Consider the following 18,184-nt stretch of genomic DNA (forward strand, 5'->3'; position numbering starts at 1 on the left):
GGTCATTTAACTAATTGGGTCCAATCCTTTGCTCATTGAAGGAATATATGTCAAAACATCTCAGATGTTTAACTTCCACATGAATACATTTAGTGAGGGACACCCATAACATTTTTGGGTAATTGGTTCCATTGTCACTCAACTCTTTCAATATTCATTTGGAGTCTGCCTTCTTGCAATTTAAGACTGTTATTATATGGCTGCAATTTTTGCTAGTAGACAGTACAGGTGTTGACCTTCCTTTTTGTGACAATTTCTGAAAGGGCTTCTTTTTCTCAAGTATTGTCTTCCCACGGCTAAATATTGCTAAATCTTTCCGTCTCCTGAGAAAGTTTTGCATTTGTCTTTTGGGTCTCACATGAGCAATTTTCAATTTGTCCCTTTATTTTTCGTTCTGCTACATTAAGCTTTCACAAACCTATAAGGATGGTGTTGAATGTTATTTCTCTCCTCTTTAATATTACCTTGATTGATTTGTGCCATCAAATTGTTGTCAACTCTTATAGTCAGCTCCTAGGCAGAATTTCTCTGTGATAATCTTTCCCTAACTCAATCGTATTCTAACTGTGCATACATGGCCATTGTAACTGAGTCCATCCACCTTGCTGATGGTCATCTTCTACTCAGGGGTGGGCTTCAAAAATTTTAGCAAGGGGTTCTCTGCCTGGTTGCTGGGTGGGCGTGGCCATGGCGGGCATGGCCTTGTTGGCCTCTTGCACCACAGTGGGGGAGGGGGCATTTTTGCCCTTCTCGGGCTCTGGAGGCTTTCCTCAAGCCTCCTGGAGGGAGAAAATGGTCTCCAGAGGCCATTTTTCACCCGCCCCAAGCCTCCATGTATGCCCTGAACTTACCTGCATCAAAAACGGGTCGCATGGAGCCTCATGGGAGGGGCAGGGTGAGGTGGCCAGGGCCAGCCAGGAGTGAGATTTGGGGGTTCTCCGAACTGCACAGAATCTTAGCTAGAGGTTCTCAAGAACCCCTTGAATCCCCCAGCAGCCGACCCCTGCATTCTACTTCTCTTTCCTTCCATCTGTCTCAGCATTAGAGCCTTCTCCAAGGTTATGGCTTTTCATAATATGCCCAAAGTAGGAAAATTGCTATATAAGATTAGCCACCCAAATTTGCCTCATTCTCAAATGTAACTTCTTCCTTCATGACATTAATACAAATGTTGAAGACATCCAGGATTGAACCTTATGGTATCCCACTTGGTACTTCAGCAGCAAACCACTGATGGTTTCTGATGCACTCTTCGAATGCAATGTCATCGGTGAAGAGATGAACAAGTTTCAAGTCATAGACATATGATGCTGCCTCATGCCAAGTTTGCTTCCAGATCTTTTCAATGAACAATCTGCGTAGTTAAATGGGATAATTTTATAAAGAATCCAGATGACATTCCCTTCACTTAGTCATCAGCTTTTTGAAAACCTTCATCTTATTTATTTTTCCCCCACTTAATGGGGATAAATAATTTGCTTAGTCAGAAAGAACTGCAACAGAATTGTGTACTTCTGAATGTGTGAATTCAGGGTTCTTTTGAACAGCGGTCTCCAATCTTTGTGACTTGCCAGCCTGGCTTGAAGGGAGGAGAGGGGAACTGAGTGCTCAGACGAGTGACGCTGTTCACACGAGCGTGAACACGCTGTGGGTGCATGAGTGTGTGCTCTAGTATGCCACTCATGTTGAGCCCATGTGCAGCGGCCCTCCTCTCATGCGGCCCTGTTCCGAATTGGCCATGGTCTGGTAGTAGTAGGCTGCAGCCTGGAGGTTGGAGATTCCTGCTTTAGAACAAGACATCCTCTTCTTTGCTCTCTTTTTCCCTTTCGTTGAACACCTGAATTATGTCCCCAAGAGTATTATATAGTCCCACTAAAATGCTCAGCAGAATGGCCTGGATGTATTTATTTATAGGACTTATATGACTACCTGTCTCCTTTAACAGGGGTGTCAAACTCGGTTTCATTGATCGGGGTTATGTTTGACCTTGGGGTCCGGAGAGAGTGTGGCCAGGGTGGCCAGCTTGACATCACTCATGTTGTGAGCGTCTTTGGTGGCCCAAGCACTCTGCCAGTGAAAATGGGCTCCAGAGCTCCATTTTCAGCTGTGACGGCCTCCTGCCACCCTCTGCCAATGAAAATAGAGCTCCATTATCACTGGCAGAGGGTGGCAGGAGGGCGTCGCGTCAAAAACAGAGCCTTGGAAGTCCACATGCGGCCCTCCAAGCTCCATTTTCTTTGGCAGAGGCACCATGGGCCGGTGTTTTGCTGTTTCTAGGGTGGCCCTGCAGGCCAAATCTAAGCACACTGCGGGCTGGATCCAGCCTTGAGTTTGACACCCCTGCCCTATAATGACCGTAGGCAGCTCACAATACACAAAACAAAGATTAAAAACATAAGTACCCTTTTTGCACAGCCCTCTGGAAGGCTGAAAGGGTAGATATTACTTTAATCTCAAGTGAGAGGATGTTCCAGAGAACTTGGGCAGCCACCAAAAAGGCACAACTCCAAAGGCCCGTCAAATGACAACATTTAAGGCAGGGAATCCGAAGCTCATTCACCCTATGCAACCTAGGAGAACAGATACATAACCTTAGAGGGAGGAAGTCTCACAAGTAACCTGAATGGATATTTGCAAATTTACAAGCAATGAAAACAAGGAAAAGCAATAGAAAATTGGGAAAGAAAAACCATTTTTACTGACACTGGGTTTCCTATAATTTTTAATATTAGGTGCTGGGCTTTCTGTATGAAGAGTACAGATCATGAAAATGTCCTCTTTTAAACAGCAGCACAAAGTTTAGTACAAGCATAAAAAGTCACACATATAATGTATGCAGTAATGTGGCACAACCACTGAAAACTAGATTGCACCATAATGATTTTACCAACAAGGGTTGTTAGACAGGTGGATCCAGGGGTGGGATTCTACCAGTTTGGACAGGTACGGGCGAACCGGTAGCTCCGAAGATCAGCTGGTTTGCTCCCATGAACAAGTGGGCCCACTTATCCACCCCTGGACTTTACCTACCTTTATCTTCTCAGCTAAGTCGCATGGGAGAGTGGATTGCTGCACCTCAGCTGTTTTCCTTCCCAAGCAGCGATCTGGAAGGTAAGTCTTCTCTAAACCGTACACGTCCTGGAGGGCGCGCGAGTGAAGCGAGAGTGCCTGTGTGAAGCACGCGCTCAGCGACCCGGTTGTTAAACCAGTAGGATCCCACCCCTGGGTGGATCCAACTACTGGATAATTTCCCTTTTGCTAGGTAGAAAAAAGATTTCAGATATGGAACATTTTGCATAACTGAACAAAGCACCAGCCAGTCACTCAAAAGAATACGATTTTCTCCTATCTTCTACATGTTATAAACTTAGAATAGAACAGGAAGAGAAAGGGAAGAGGTAAAGAAAGTACAAGGAGAGGCTGCCTAACAACATACAAGTAGGAAGCTAATATCATATCTTGCTAGTTTGTGTTGAATTCTGAACCCCTTTTGAAATACAAAATGCAATGGTTATTGTATTTCCTGTATTCCTATAAATTGTTTCTATAATCCTTTTTTTCCAGAGGTGGTATTCAGCAGGTTCTGACCAGTTCTGGAGAACCAGTAACAGAAATTTTGAGTAGTTTGGAGAACTGGTAAATACCACCTCTGTCTGGCCCTGCCCCCATCTATTATCGGCCTCCTGAGTCCCAGCTGATCGGGAGGGAATGGAGATTTTACAGTATCTTCCCCCTGCCACACCCACCAAGCCATACCCATCAAGTCAAGCTCCCTTTTATATCTAGAGATTTCAGCACATTTGTTTAATACGAATATTTTTATTAGAAGCTTCCCCACTTCAGAATTGTATAGCTACCTTTTTTGTTTCAAGCTTGACACAAATTCTTGTATTCCTGGGCTTCTAGAAGGAAGATTCAAAGCACTTTCCTTTCTTTTTCTCCCTAAGTCTGGTCTGAAAGAAGAAAACCTTGGTAGAAGGGTCAAAACCTTGTTATTTGTGCAGACTAGAGGGTGTCAGGAAATTGGATTCTGATGATGATGTTATCCATTCAGTCATGGCTGACTCTTGGTGATTGTAAGGGCCCAGGACTCTCCGCATCTTTGATCTTGCACTGATTCTTTGAGTTTTTTTGTGCTTTGGCAGGTGTCAGCTATAATGGTATCCAGTCATCATGTTCTTTGGTGGCCTGTTTTCCTTTTACTGCTAACTCCTCCCAACATAATTGCTTAATTCAGTGAATTCCCCCACATAACATAGCCAACTAGTTCAGTCCTACTAGTTGCAATCCATCATATTTATCATTTATTGGGGAATACTTGTAATAAAGGGTTTACCAAAGATAGTTTAAATCACTATCCTTTTTTAGTTTGGAGACAGTATACTTTTCTCCAAACTAATACTTTTACATGTCTGATAAAGAGTCTTTTTAACATGAGCAACAAGTAATATCTTCCTTCTGAAGAAAGAATTTTTAAGTCAGTTTCATGGGTAGGTCTTCTTTTAGTAAAATGGAGGTGCTAAAGTTGTAATAATAAAGATCCGAGAACATAGCAGAGATTAAATTTATTGTTACTGGAACAATTTTGGGACTTTCTTGCCTGAATGAAGGCATGGGGTAGATGGAGATAGTATGTGATTGTAAAAGGATGGATAGGCCTATATCAATAAGGAAACGGGTTTCTCAGCATTTTAAATAACAAACTCATTTTTAATAAAAATATATTGGATATTTTTCTCTATTAACCTTGCTTTTGGCCAAAGAATAAAGCAGCATAGCCTATTTTTATTCTCATTTTACAGATAGTCCTGGGCAAGATTTGTCAATCATTAAAACCGGGGTGACAGCTGAGATTCTCCTCAGTTCCAAAATCAGCACTTTTCCTCCTGGATAAAAAGAAGATGGACAGATGTCAGTTTTTCAGTTCAGGTTTTCTGCGAGAAAATCTATGTGTTTCTCAGGAGGTGTGCAGAGAAGAAGGGACAATGTGTTCCTGTTAGTTTCCACTTGTTGCTGACGTAGCTCTTTTGAGGAGGGGAGTGTGTAGATGGAAAGTGTGGACTCCTGGCTCTTCAGGGAGAAGGGAAAGTTTATTTCTTCTTTGTGACCCTATGATTCAGTCTGCAATCAAATTTTCTCTTCTCCTTAATAAGAAGAGTTTTCCAAGGAATGTCTCAGGCAAATCTATGTGTCGAGTGGTGGATTTTGGATCTACTTAGCCTGCAGGGATGTAGTTCCCCGGAGGTTACAAGTGGCAGGCTCTGTCCAGTATTTTAAGCTGCAGCATGCTTGGTGAAAGGAATGGAGGGGGAGAAGAAGGGAGGGGAGGGAGAGACTGCAGTGACACTGCTTTCCCTGGGCTGGCTGAAGCATCTCACTGGTGACAGGCCTGGAAGCACGTGGCTACGTCATGAAAGCCAGTCTCTCAATGCAAATTTCAACTCCTCCTACTCCCGGTTGAATGCCTGTAACTCATATCCAAGGCTCAGGAGCAAAATCCAGTTTGTGTGAGTGCGTGTGTGTGCGTGCGGGAGTGTATGTGTGAGAGAGTGTGTGTGCATGTATCTTTCTCTCTCCCTCTCTCTCTCTCTCTGCATGTGCAGGGAAGATAGAGAAATTCCTAATGCAAGCCGGGTCTTGGGCGAAGCAGAGAGAGAGAGAGAGAAGGAAAGGGAAGAGAGCTGCCTCCGTTGTGTGTATGTTTTGCCTGCGTGCTAAGGGCTAAGATTTGCATCTGTTGTGCAGCCTGACTGGGAACTGCAGGTGCCATACAATTGCATATGTCACTGAGATGATTTGATGGTAAAATCAACACTTTCCGAGTGGAGCGTCTGCTTTCATCCATCAGACTTGAGGTAGATGGTAGTGGTGGTACTGGCTGCGTGTTCTCTTTTCCAGGGGCTGCACCATGGCTATCTTTTAGTAGGATGCATCCTGTTTTGGCTTTGTTCTGCAGATCCACCCATCTTCCTAACCATCAAGTAACAGGCAATGGTGTCTTCTTTGGGGATCTTCTCTTCTTTACTGTTGTCTCGGGTTAGTTTTTGGCCTTGGCTGGAATCTCATCGCCTCATGTCTTGGTTGGCTTCGATCTGAGAGGGAAGAAACAGACAGAAAGGAGAGGATATATGTCTTTTTTTTCCTTCCACAGTTTTGGGTGATAATCCACCGTCATTCTGGAGGGGAAATAACCGTCCACTCTGGCTGAAAAACGCATCCGTTGAGAAGTCTGAAAGAAAGAAACCACGTGAGGGGAAAGGGGGGGAAAAACCCTGGGAGATCAAATTTATTATCATTTCCCCCCCTTTGTTGTTGTCTATGATAAAACTGGTGCACCTTTTGAGGAGAACTGATCTCAATTTATTATTATGCAACAACCACAAGGGTCTCATCTATCTCAGGGTGTATAAGCGCTGGATTGCTTTTCGCCCAAATCAATGTGGTTTCTTTGGAACATTTTCAGCAAAGGATCGCATATGCTGCAGTGTCTTTGTGGCAAGAGTCTTAAGAAAAACAAGAACCCAACTGGTAAGCAATACATTACATCACATTGTTTTTTCCTTTGTATTACTGTCTGTTGCTCGCCGAAGGCAGATCTGCAGTCCTATTGAGGGGAATCGGGGGGTGGGTGGGGGGAGAAATGGAGTTAGGCCAGTGTCGACTTGCATGTGCACATTCCACTGTATGGAAACAAGCAAGGGTCAGGCTGGACAAGATGAGGCAGGTCGGTTTGGACTGTATTGAAGCCAGAAACAGAGAAATTTAGATCATTAGAAGATGAAATTGTAGCATGCTGCTGAATTGAAACTCCCCCACAACCCATGGGTGCAGTTAGTTTTCAGAAGACGTCTCAGGGCCTTGCTTTTGCACTCTTACACGCCTGTGGCTTGTAGGTTCATCCAAGGGCTTGATGAGACTTTTGGGACAACTTTCAAAGAAGGTCTGTGCTTATAAAGTCGGTGAAGCGATGCTTGCAATTCCAGCTGTGCGTTCTTCAGCAGTCCTTCTCCATCCCTAGCTGGTGGCAGGGATGGAGAAGGAGAGACTTTTTTCCCAGGGAGCTGGCGCCTGTCGAAGGAACTAAAGAAAAGTCCACCCGCTCAACAAGAGTGTAGCAGAGGGGTGTGTGTCTGCATGTGTGAATGTGCCTTGGCAGGTTTCCTCTTTGCCTTGCTGCTCAGATACAAGGGCCCTTTTGAATGCCAGCCTCGTCTGTTTGCTTTCTGCGTAACAGTCATGCGTTCAGTCCAAGGCGACTCCAGGAGGGAACTTGCAGGGCGTTAAAAGAGGAAATGCTGGTACCCTACAGCTCACTTTCTCCTTCCACTCTTCCCTGTTCCTTTTTTCCTCTCTGCTGTCAACAGAAGAGAGGGAAAAGAAGGGAACAGCACTGACAAATGGCAAAGGCTTGCGCTGGCAGGGAAGCAGGAGCCTCTTGCAAGCCTCCCCCCCCCCCAGTCAGACTTCTCAATTGTGATGGGATGCCTCTCTAGGATGCCAGTTGGGGTATCTGCAGTCACTTGCATTCTTTGGAGACAAGCATCTCCAAAGCGTGTGGAACGCCTGCAAAATCAGCGAGGAGTGGAGTGCAGAAGTGGAAAGGCTGCTTAAGCCATGCATGCATTTGTATGTGCCTCTGTCCACAGTATGTGTGTTTGTCGTATTGCCTGTCCTGCAGTGGAAGCCTTTAAGCAAGAGGTTCCCGATGCTGGTACTGCAGTGTAGTACATCACTAGCATGCATTGCATTGTCACCCAGCATCAACAAGCTGCAGCAGGACTGGGAAAGCTGGGGCCTACCAGAGTTTGGGACAGTCACACCAGAGCTGTCTTACTTGCCTTCTTGGGACTTGGAGGGACGTCAAAAGGGACAAACTCTGCTTCCCGAGAAAGCCTTTCTTCCCTTTGTCTCCTCCCTCCCCCCCCTTTCAGGAGTTCCATTACTGCTGCAGCAAGGAAGCTCCTTCCCAGAAAATTGGGGAGGCCAGAATGTCCTATCCCCATGAGAGGAACCCGGGAGCCTGATGCACGAAAATGTTTCATTGCAGGACCAATACCGGCGGGATGGAGTCGGGGTTTTGTGGGCTGTACTACTTGAGACCGGAAGATACCCTCCCTTTCCCCCCCTCCCACATTGCCAAGCACTGCGGTCTGAGGGACGCATGCTGGTGGCAGGCAACTTTGCCAAAGGCGCAGAGCTACTTTGTGGAGAAGATGTTCCAGTGGAAAACAAAGCCCCCTTCCCCCAAAAGCTTCTGCCTTCACCAGCTCATCTTTGGAATGAGGATGCCAGCTTGTCCCAAATAAACTTCTGGGGTCTTCTTTGGTTATGTCTGAAACAACAACAAAAAAATCTTGCAGGTTTGGGAGGCAGGAAAGAGGCAAAGCATCCAAGATTTCCCCTTTCCCTTTTCTGAGAGAAGGCATTTCTAGAGAGGAGGGTGTGTGTGTGTGTGTGTGTGTGTGTGAATTCATGATAGTTTCCTGCTCCTTTAAATCCCCCTCCAGGCACTCCTTCGCAAGACTATTGTTTGCATTACTTTAGGGCTTCTTCCCAGAACAATGCTCCTTGTTCTTGGCTTGTTTCTGGTACTTCAGTGATGGTTGGAGGCTGGTTTTGAAGCACCCATGTGGGTATCACTGAGTTGCTGTTACAGTTTTACTCTCATGACAAACTGTCTGAAAGAGTAAGATGGAACTGTTTGTCGGAGGCCTTTAACTCTGGCCTCTCTATTTGCTTCCCTGCCTGTATCGTTCGCAGTGTCTTTCCTAAGGGAAATGTAGACCTGGTTTGACTGATGCCTAACGGGTGCCATTACGAAACATTTTTGGTTAAGCTTTTTGCTAAAGGAGATGATGGAAATCTGGATTATTTTGAATTAAGTCTGATGAAGCCTTAGAGTTTGCGAGGCACTACGATGGAGGATGGATATTTTCAGACTACTGGCTTTCCCAAAGTTGTTGAGTTTGTCTTGTCTCCCTTTCTCTCCTACAAAAAACATTTGTCCCCCTCCTGTAGCCACCCGTCCAGCTCTCACTTTTGATAATGTGTTTTCTTTCTGACTCTCACCTTCTGCCTTAATAACAACTTTTCTGGTATAGCGCAATTAATCTAGATTTCTGAGGGATATGGATCAATCAGCACGAAATAGTTAAGCCGTTCCAAAATACAAAGGAGATTTAAGGTGGAATTTGAATGTGATCTACCATAGTTGGCTGACTATGTTTCAGAAGGGTCTAAATAGGTGACAATTTTAAGGTAGAAAGAATTAGCATTACTGTATATGAAATGGCTACAGAGATGGGCACTTCGGAACTTGTACTTTTGTAGCACGCCAAAGGACTGTTCATGTTGTAAAGTTTTGAGAGGCTACAACTCCTAAGAAAAATCAAACCATATAGGACAGATACCATCTTTAGGAACCAACTAGAATGTTTCCCAGAGTCAGAATGCAATCAATGTTAACGATGACTAAAATGTGTTTTGAAAGCAACATTTTCTTTTTGCTCAGTTTTCTTTTGCTGTGCTGTGCTGTGATTGGCTATAAAATTGAGGACTAAAGCAGTTTCTTGCTGTTTCAAAAAGAATTTTGGGTAAATGCCAAGGAGTTCTATGAAGCACTAACAGCCATAGGAATTAAATGGGGTTTTTTTGAAGTTGCAATGTACCATGGACCGATCATCGGAGTACATATTATTTACATGTAGCTGTGAGATTCTGAAAATTATTTTTTTCAGGCTGTATTTTGTATGGTTACCTTGTATTCAACTTAATTCACTTGTGTATCAAAAGCAGACTTTTTGTTACAAAAAGCCCTTATTTGATGAAGGCAAAACGATTTTATAGCTTCTAAATTTTTGGTTCATCGTGCAAAATTCTTGTCTATCTAGAAAAATGAATCTATGCTAATATGTGCTAATGTTATAATAATATAATATGTGGAATGATTGTCAAATTTTAAACATGAATGAAAAGTTATCATAAAGGAATATTGAACGATTTTTGCTTGGAGTTATTCTAATGCTGATATGGCACCTGATTTATAGGTAGATTTTTGCCCAACTTTTCTCTTTTATATTTGTTTCCTTCCCCTTACTTCATGAGTTTTCTTTAATTTCTTATTCTGCCCTCTTTGTAATACTTCAAATAGTTGACACGAGACACTGATTTAATTTTAGAAGAGGAGAGAATAACTAATGGCACACTTTGCACCAAAATAATAATAGAAATGTTCAGCTTGTCTCTTTCTAATTTTGACTGTCAAATGTGGGTCTTGAGAAAAAGGTATACTGTAGATACTTAGCATTTTACTAGTGTATATTTAAGGGAAAACTCTTTGGAATTTGTCCCATAATACTCTAACGGAATAAAAATAAAAATATTAAGTTTGTATGTCATTATTGCATGTCATTATTAAAGCTGTCTCAGTCCTTCAATTTCTGCCATCATATCATGCTTTGTTGTTCTGTATTTTGTCCTTAAGCATTTTCAACTGTAATTTGATATTTAATCAGGCCAGTCCTAGGTTTCCTATCTTATTAAGGAACTTTCTGCACAATGATCTTGAATGTATTGAAATGCTGCTGGGATCTACAGTAACTCACAGCCAACATGTATTTGTGCATAATCCCAATTGTTGCCTCTTGGTATCTTTTGGTGTTAATATCAAAGAATATTGACATCTGCCAGTGCAAATTTGCTGTCTGATTGTATCTTGCTAATGCATGGTTTCTGCCTTGAATATAGAAATTAACCTGGACTGCATGGGGTTGGACTGCACACTTTTGCAAAAATAAGTCTTACTTTTCTATTGTTACAAATTCTGAAACGCCTCACTTGCAGATAGTCTAGTATTGGATTTGGTTCAGAAAAGTATTATTTTTGCCTTCTAAAGCATGTACACAAATGGAGAGAGAAATGTAACCTGAAGTGGAAACAAGAAAGAGGACTAACTTCTAACAGATTTAGTGATTGTGGAGGTCCTTCTGATGCTTCATCGTTGCATTTCCTTGCACAGTAGTTAAGGATGCTGCTGGTAGGGCAGTTGTCTTGCCTGTTTATTACAAAGGAAAAGACAGATATGGACTACTGAATTTGTTATGGATGATGTCAGGATGAGAGACCATATTATGTTTGCCAGCTAGCTAACTTACAAAGAATCAAGATTCTATTGAAAGGCTTTTAAACGCCAACTGGCTAAGGAAGTAAACTTACCTTGTTTTGGCTTGGTGTGCATTCTTGGCTTGTGTCCCCATCTTAGAAGTCAGTTCTATTCTATCATATGAACAGGCCTAATAAATTAGATTTTGTGAACCTGTTTCACCCAAATGGGGAAAATAAAATTTAAAGTGTGAGTCAATGCTATGTGTTATGTGGGGGAGTGAAGAGAAGTTAGGAATGGTAGGTACATTTCTAGTTTATAGTGGATGTCTTGATGGAAAAAGTCTTTACGCATAGTACTGTGTAAATTTGCTGAAGCTGTGTTCTCTCCCACCCCTTTGCATTTATTCAGATACAAAAATTGACTTGACAAAGGCCTATATCCAAATCCAACACCCTGAGTCTCAACCAGTGCTGCGATTCAGCTGGTTTGGCTGCTTCAGGCAAACCTGTTGTTAAATTGCTGACTGGCCTCACCCCTTCCTGCCCTGCCCCTTCCAGGAGTCCCCCCGCACTCCGTTTTGGCTCCCAGGTAAATGCAGGGAGGACTACTGGGCCCAAAATGGTGTGTGTGTGTGTGTGTGTGTGTGTCAGGGCAGCTTCCATCAGTAACCAAGAAAGAAACCACTCAACTCCATATTTCAGAATTAAGAGTACTTTTACTGGTTATGAGTAGATAGCAGCTAGGCAAAGCAAGATCTGAGGCAAAAGCGCGGGTAATCATAGATATCAGATAATCATAGATATCAGATATGTGACCCAACTCCCTCTCCCTGGTAACCCCATCACCCAGTCCAATCCGCACACCCCACAGGTGTCATGTGGGCTGCATCTTCAAAACCCATCATCAGGTTGGTATGCCGGATGGTTGGCCTTGGCGGCAATTCCACTATCTGCAGTATGCGCAGTAGATGGTGAGAAAACCACTCCCTTCTTCATTCACTCCTGTGCTGAAGCTTCCCCTCCCAAATACCATGTCATCCCCCCCTCCCCGTTTCAATGGCAGTCGAAAGCAAGCAGCAAAACAGAGGCTGACAGTGTGTGGTGCCCCCCATGGCCCATTTTTGCTCCCAGGGGGTTGCAGGAAGCTGAGCGCTGCCTATAACACCCACTGGCTGTGCCCACCATGGCCACACCCACCCAGCCATTAGGGGAGAGAACCAGTTGTTAAAATTATTTAAATCCGTCCACTGGTCCCAACCAACTCTTGCTCATGCTCTTCCTTAATGTGTGGATGACAAAATATATCCATGTTCTATATTTCGCATCCCAAATGTACTTTTGAATGTTAATATCTTTTTGCGTTAGGATTTGTACAGCCCCTGACTTTAAACTCCTTTGTAGGATTGTGGCACACATACAGAAAGAAGCGCATAATGCCAGAGTCCCTAAAGAAATTACTTTTCAAAAGCTGCTATTTTCCCCAAGTGTGAAACAGCAATGGGTTTGCAGTTTGTTATCTGGGGCAAATATTTGATTTAGATAGGGGATGAGACATTTGGCAAACGGATAGCCTTTCATCCTTGAGTCATAGCAGAGGCTGGAAGTCAATTAACTATAATTTAAAATGCAAATGTACTGTGTAGTTTGGATAAACATACATATCTTCTGCAAGCCATTTTGAGTTCCAGGCAGCCAACTGGGAACTTTTTAGCGTTCCTTACTAATTAAATATTAATGGAGCAGTAGGCAATTAATGGAATAGTACGAAATAGTTGAACACTGGACAGCAGATATGGATGAAACCTATATGTTTTTGTCATCCCCCAATGCGATTTATTTCTGTCTTGCCTTTCCCCAGCTTTCGTCCTATCTTTGCAAATTGTAAATGTCTGTAGGGCTTCTCTTTGGACTGTGGCATTAAAATAAAAGCTGGGGGCAAGCATTTGATTTAAAAAAAATGGCCACAAGTCTACATGGAGTTCTAACGAGAGAAATTTCTTGGTGGGGAGAGGGCGGGAATGGCCCCAGGTTTTCTGCAGTTTATTATATGCTTGTTATTTTTTTTTTGATGGCCAGGGAATGTGAGAAAGGCAAGGAATATAATCAGTAATTTACCCAACATTTTAAACTCAGCTGTAATCCAAGAAAATATATACTGATCGTTATGATCTCACTTAGTTAAGGAGGCAAAGTTGTGTATACAAATGTGAATAATACACCACTTCTAAAGTGGGTCACTGAGAGGGGAACAAACTTGGAGCAGACCTCCCTTTGTTTCCAAATGTTAAGGAGACTTTACAGCAGAACCCTAAATATCGCCAGCTCAAATTTGCCTCGTTTTTTGTTTAGTTTGAAAGAAAGGGGGATTTTGCAGTTTTCGGTTGCTCAAATTTAGCAGAATAATTCATGTAGTAATCCCACATTTGGCAATACATCTGGGTTAAAAAAAGAGCACTTAACTTCTCCTGTAATTGGGATTTTTTGACATTTCGTATGATTCTGAGCAGCAATTCAGGAATCTTTGATGACAGAAAGATACATTTGGTGGACATATTGCTATGCTGGCAATCAGCTGTTTTATTAAATATGGCAAAGTGCCCGAACCAACTATTTTTAACTGTTTATTAAAGGGAAGACAAAACTAATAGAAACAACAACAACAACAAAAGTTTTGGGATCATTCTCTTCTAATCTCTGGGAACAGATACTAGCCTTACCGATATAACATTTTCTTTCAGTGATGCTGCATTTTAGAATAAGATTAAAACTGACAGAAGTCGTGGTGGGATATATGACTTCATCCTCTCCTTCCTGCAGATAGGCTACTGCTGGGATTCCAAATGGCATTAAAACAATTCATATTACAAAGTCCTTTGTAAGGACATTTTAAAATTTATTTTGCGGATGTTTCATTTATTATTTATTTATTTATTTATTTATTTATTTATTTATTTATTTATTTATTTATTTATTTATTTATTATTTATTATTTATTTATTTAAACTTATTAGTCGCCCCCTCTCCCCACAGGGACTCCGGGCGACGTACACAAGCAACAGTTAGCACAGTGTCATACAGAGGAGGTAAAAAATAAATAAATAATTACAATAAATAACATTAATAGTTTAAAAACTAAAATTGACAATTAAAAATGACCTAGGGGTGGAAAAGTTGTCGAATTATGCCAGGCCGGCTAGCATAGGTGGGTCTTCAGTTTACTGCGGAAGGAGCGGAGATCGGTTGTTGTTCTAATGTCTGGGGGGAGGTCGTTCCAAAGGGTAGGGCCCGCCACAGAGAAGGACCTACTCCTGGGCACCGCCCTCTGACAATCTCTAGAGGACGGCACCCAGAGGAGACCCTCTCTGTGTGAGCGAATGGGTCGCAGGGATGTATGGGGCAGGACACGATCCCGCAGGTAACTAGGCCCTGTGCCATGGAGCGCTTTGAAGATGGTAACTAACACCTTGAAGCGCACCCGGTAGGCCACAGGAAGCCAGTGCAGCTCGCGCAGGAGCGGTGTTATATGGGAGAACCTCGATCTCCCCATAATTACCCGCGCGGCTGCATTCTGGACCAACTGCAGTCTCCGGGTGCACCTCAAGGGGAGCCCCATGTAGAGAGCATTACAGTAGTCCAGGCGAGACGTCACCAGCGCGTGAGTGACTGTGTGCAGGGCCTCCCGGTCCAAAAGGGGTCGCAATTGGCGCACCAGGCGAACCTGGTGGAATGTCCCCCTCGCCACGGCTGCCACATGATCTTCCATAGCCAGCCAGGCATCAAGGAGGACGCCCAAATTGCGTGCCCGTTCCACCGGGGCACGTGTGTGTTTCCTTTCCCTTGCAATGGCCCCATAAAACATGAAAGGGATTGCATATAGCAATCATGATGAAAGAATGGGGAAAAATAATGAAATGCTGCCATGAAAATAAATGCGGAGGAAAATAATACCAACTCACTTCAAAATTGTCAACTGTTATAAGCTGCTGTTGGAAAACAGGGCAGTTTATGGGCTTTCCCTCATGCCAAGTCTTAAGTTGATTGACTATCGTGTGGAAACTAGCTACAAATGAATACATCTTAACAAATCTCTTTCTGGATTTCAACCCTTCCTCTGCTTCAGCCATAATGTTGAACCAATACTCTGTCCACTTTGCATTTCCCATTTTCCCTGATTGATGGATTCCTTTCCTTATTTACTCTTCTCATATATGTACTAGGAAAGCAAGCACAAGCACAAACTTTCATTTCATGGATGGGAACTTTGAGAGTATGTAATTCAGGGGTGGGCTGCTATGGTTTGCCTGGGTTTGGGAGAACCTGTAGCTAACATTATGGCTGGTTCGGAGAACCTCCAAATCCCATCCCTGGCTGGCCTCGCCCACCATGCCTCACCCCTGCCACCCCACCCCTTCCCTCCCAGGAGTCTCCACGCGACCTGTTTTGGATGCGAGATACTGTGTTTTTCAGACTATAAGATGCACCGGAGTATAAGACGCACCAAGGTTTTGAAGAGGCAAATTAAAAAAATTTTTTTTTTGCACTCTGCAAACCTCCCCAAAATGGCCTGTTTTTCATGAAAATGGGCCCATTTTTTTTCCAAAAAAAAGGGTGTGAATAGCCCTTTGGAGGATTGTAGAGAGCTCCTCAGGGGGTGGAGGGCCAAAAATGAGCAAAAAACGCCCAATTTTTTTGCGAAAACGGGCCCGTTGTTTGTAAAAAAAAAAAAGGGCATGGATAGTCTTTAGGAAGCTTATAGAGTGCTCCTGGGGGCTGGGGGGGGGCAAAATTGAGCAAAGAATGGCCTATTTTTTGCTCATTTCTGCCCTCCCCAGCCCCCAGGATCACTCTGAAAGCCTCCTTCAAGCTATGCACGGCCATTTTGGTGAAGGGGCGGGTTTTTGGGAGGCAAAAAATGCTGTATTCGGTGTATAAGTTGCACCCAGATTTTCAGCCTCTTTTTTGAGGAAAAAAGGTCTGTCTTATAGTCCATAAAATACAGTAAGTGGAGGGCCCATGTGGAGGCTCGGGGAGGGGAAAAACGGGCTTCCTGGAAGGCCTTTGGAGCCCAGGGTAGGACGTTTTTGCCTTCCAGAGGCTCGAGGAAAGCCTCCGGAGCCTGGGGAAGGTGAAAATGCCCCCCTCCCTACAGGACGCCGACTAGGCCACGCCCACCATGCCTACCCAGCAACTGAGAAGAGAACCCTTTGCTGAAACTTTTGAAGCCCACCCCTAATACAATTCCCTTTTCTATCAGTTGCTCCCTGGTACCCTCTGGTGTGACCACTGGGCCTGGAAAATAGAGATATACAGAAGCTGTTGCCTAGGCCAAAGATGCTGAAACTTTTTTTTTAAAAAAAAGATATTCAAAATGTCACCTTCTGGTAGCGCCTCAAACAGACACTCAGTAATTCACTAAACTACAAGAAGAAGGAAGAGGCAAAACACAATCAGATTTGCAAAATTCTGTTCTCTCATTTTAAAAATGGCTTTAACTTTCCTGGGGAATTGATTTCCTGGTGTAGTAATGAGGCTGACAAGAGAAACCAAGGAAAAGAAAACACTGGGTTCTGACATTCTTCTTCTCATTTGAACTAGAAGGAAGGGTTAGAACAGTGTTTCTCAAACTTGGCGACTTTAAGTCCTGTGGACTTCAACTCCCATAATTCCCCAGCCAGCTATGCTGGCTGGGGGATTCTGGGAGTTGAAGTCCACAGGACTTAAAGTCGCCAAGTTTGAGAAACACTGGGTTAGAATGCTGGCCAATTTCACTTTTTTGGGTGGGGAGAAGCCATTTCACTGCATTTCTTTTTTTTAAAAATCCCTTTGCCATTTCACTAGTGAGCTTGTTTTTAAAAAAACCGCGGTAGAGTGAAGGAATGTGCCTACAATGAAATGGAGCATTCTAGACAACCAGGATTGGATCAGAGTTGGTATTCTACCCATTCGGAGGGGTTTGCCCGAACCGGTAGTGGAAATTGTGGGTGGCCCTGCCCACCCACCACGGCAATACGGCATCCCATTTAGGCCCTTTTTTCACCAAAAGTGCATGCTCAGAGGTGGGCACTTGCGTTCACATTTGCAAACCAGTAGATAAGGTAAGTGAATACCACTCCTGGATAAGATCACTCCCACAAGTCAGAAAATAATACTTAGGACAAACATTGAGGGGAAAAAACACAGAGAGGACATACATTTTCATGCATTCCAGCTTTTAAAAGTGGTCAGTGGCCCATACTGTGCTGGGTCAGGTTTGTTGTCCCAGATTAGCCCTTTGTCTTTCATCTGAGCATATAGTTAAGTAAGTAAAGTTTTCCAGGAAGGATTTTGTAAATGGGTTATGGTTTGCAGAAAATACCCTCCAAGCTTACTTCTAAAGAGAAACACCTCTGAAAAAAAGATCATAATTGCTTACCAATTTTGTGCCAGAGAATAGGCTTTCATACTTTTAAGACCAGATTAACTTAAAATATTTCACTTCTTATTAAGTCTGCTTTAAGAAAGTCAGAAGGGAAATAATTTTGCTGAATAGTACAGTATAGAAAGGGACATGGTGGATTAGTGGCTAAGACACTGAGCTTGTCGATCAGAAAGGTCGGCAGTTCGATGGTTCGAATCCCTAGCGCTGCGTAACAGAGTGAGCTCCCGTTATTTGTCCCAGCTTCTGCCAACCTAGCAGTTCGAAAACATGTAAAAAATGCAAGTAGACAAATAGGAACCACCTTTGGTGGGAAAGTAACAGTGTTCCATGCACCTTTGGTGTTTAATCATGCCGGCCACATGACCATGGAGGTGTCTTTGGACAGCGTTGGCTCTTTGGCTTTGAAACAAAGATGAGCACTGCCCCCTAGAGTCAGGAATGACTAGCACATACGTGTGAGGGGAACCTTTACCTTTACAGTATAGAAATCCTATTTTCAAGTTCCTGGAATGTTTAGTTAAAATGATTAGATTTTAGAGCATCTTTCTCTAATTTGATGCGCTTAAAATATAGTGGAATTATAGATAACCACATCTAGGCTAGAAAAATTTGAATGAGAGTTCAGTTTTTCTGTACCTTCTTCTTGTCATCTGAATTTTTGCA

The 18,184-nt window shown here is 43.2% G+C and overlaps 1 protein-coding gene across 1 annotated transcript in view; it reads left to right on the plus strand.

Moving 5' to 3' along the window:
• Positions 1-6,271: 6,271 nt before the first annotated feature.
• Positions 6,272-18,184, plus strand: part of FGF14 (fibroblast growth factor 14) — a 382,025-nt gene continuing 370,112 nt past the window's right edge. The window contains exon 1 of the mRNA XM_081946764.1: positions 6,272-6,528. Within this exon, the coding sequence (XP_081802890.1) occupies positions 6,438-6,528 (91 nt within the window). The 5' untranslated portion in view covers positions 6,272-6,437. The remainder of the gene's footprint in view (positions 6,529-18,184) is intronic.

This window comes from Natrix helvetica (genome assembly GCF_964273705.1).
Source record: "Natrix helvetica genome assembly, chromosome: 3".
NCBI lineage: Eukaryota > Metazoa > Chordata > Lepidosauria > Squamata > Natricidae > Natrix > Natrix helvetica.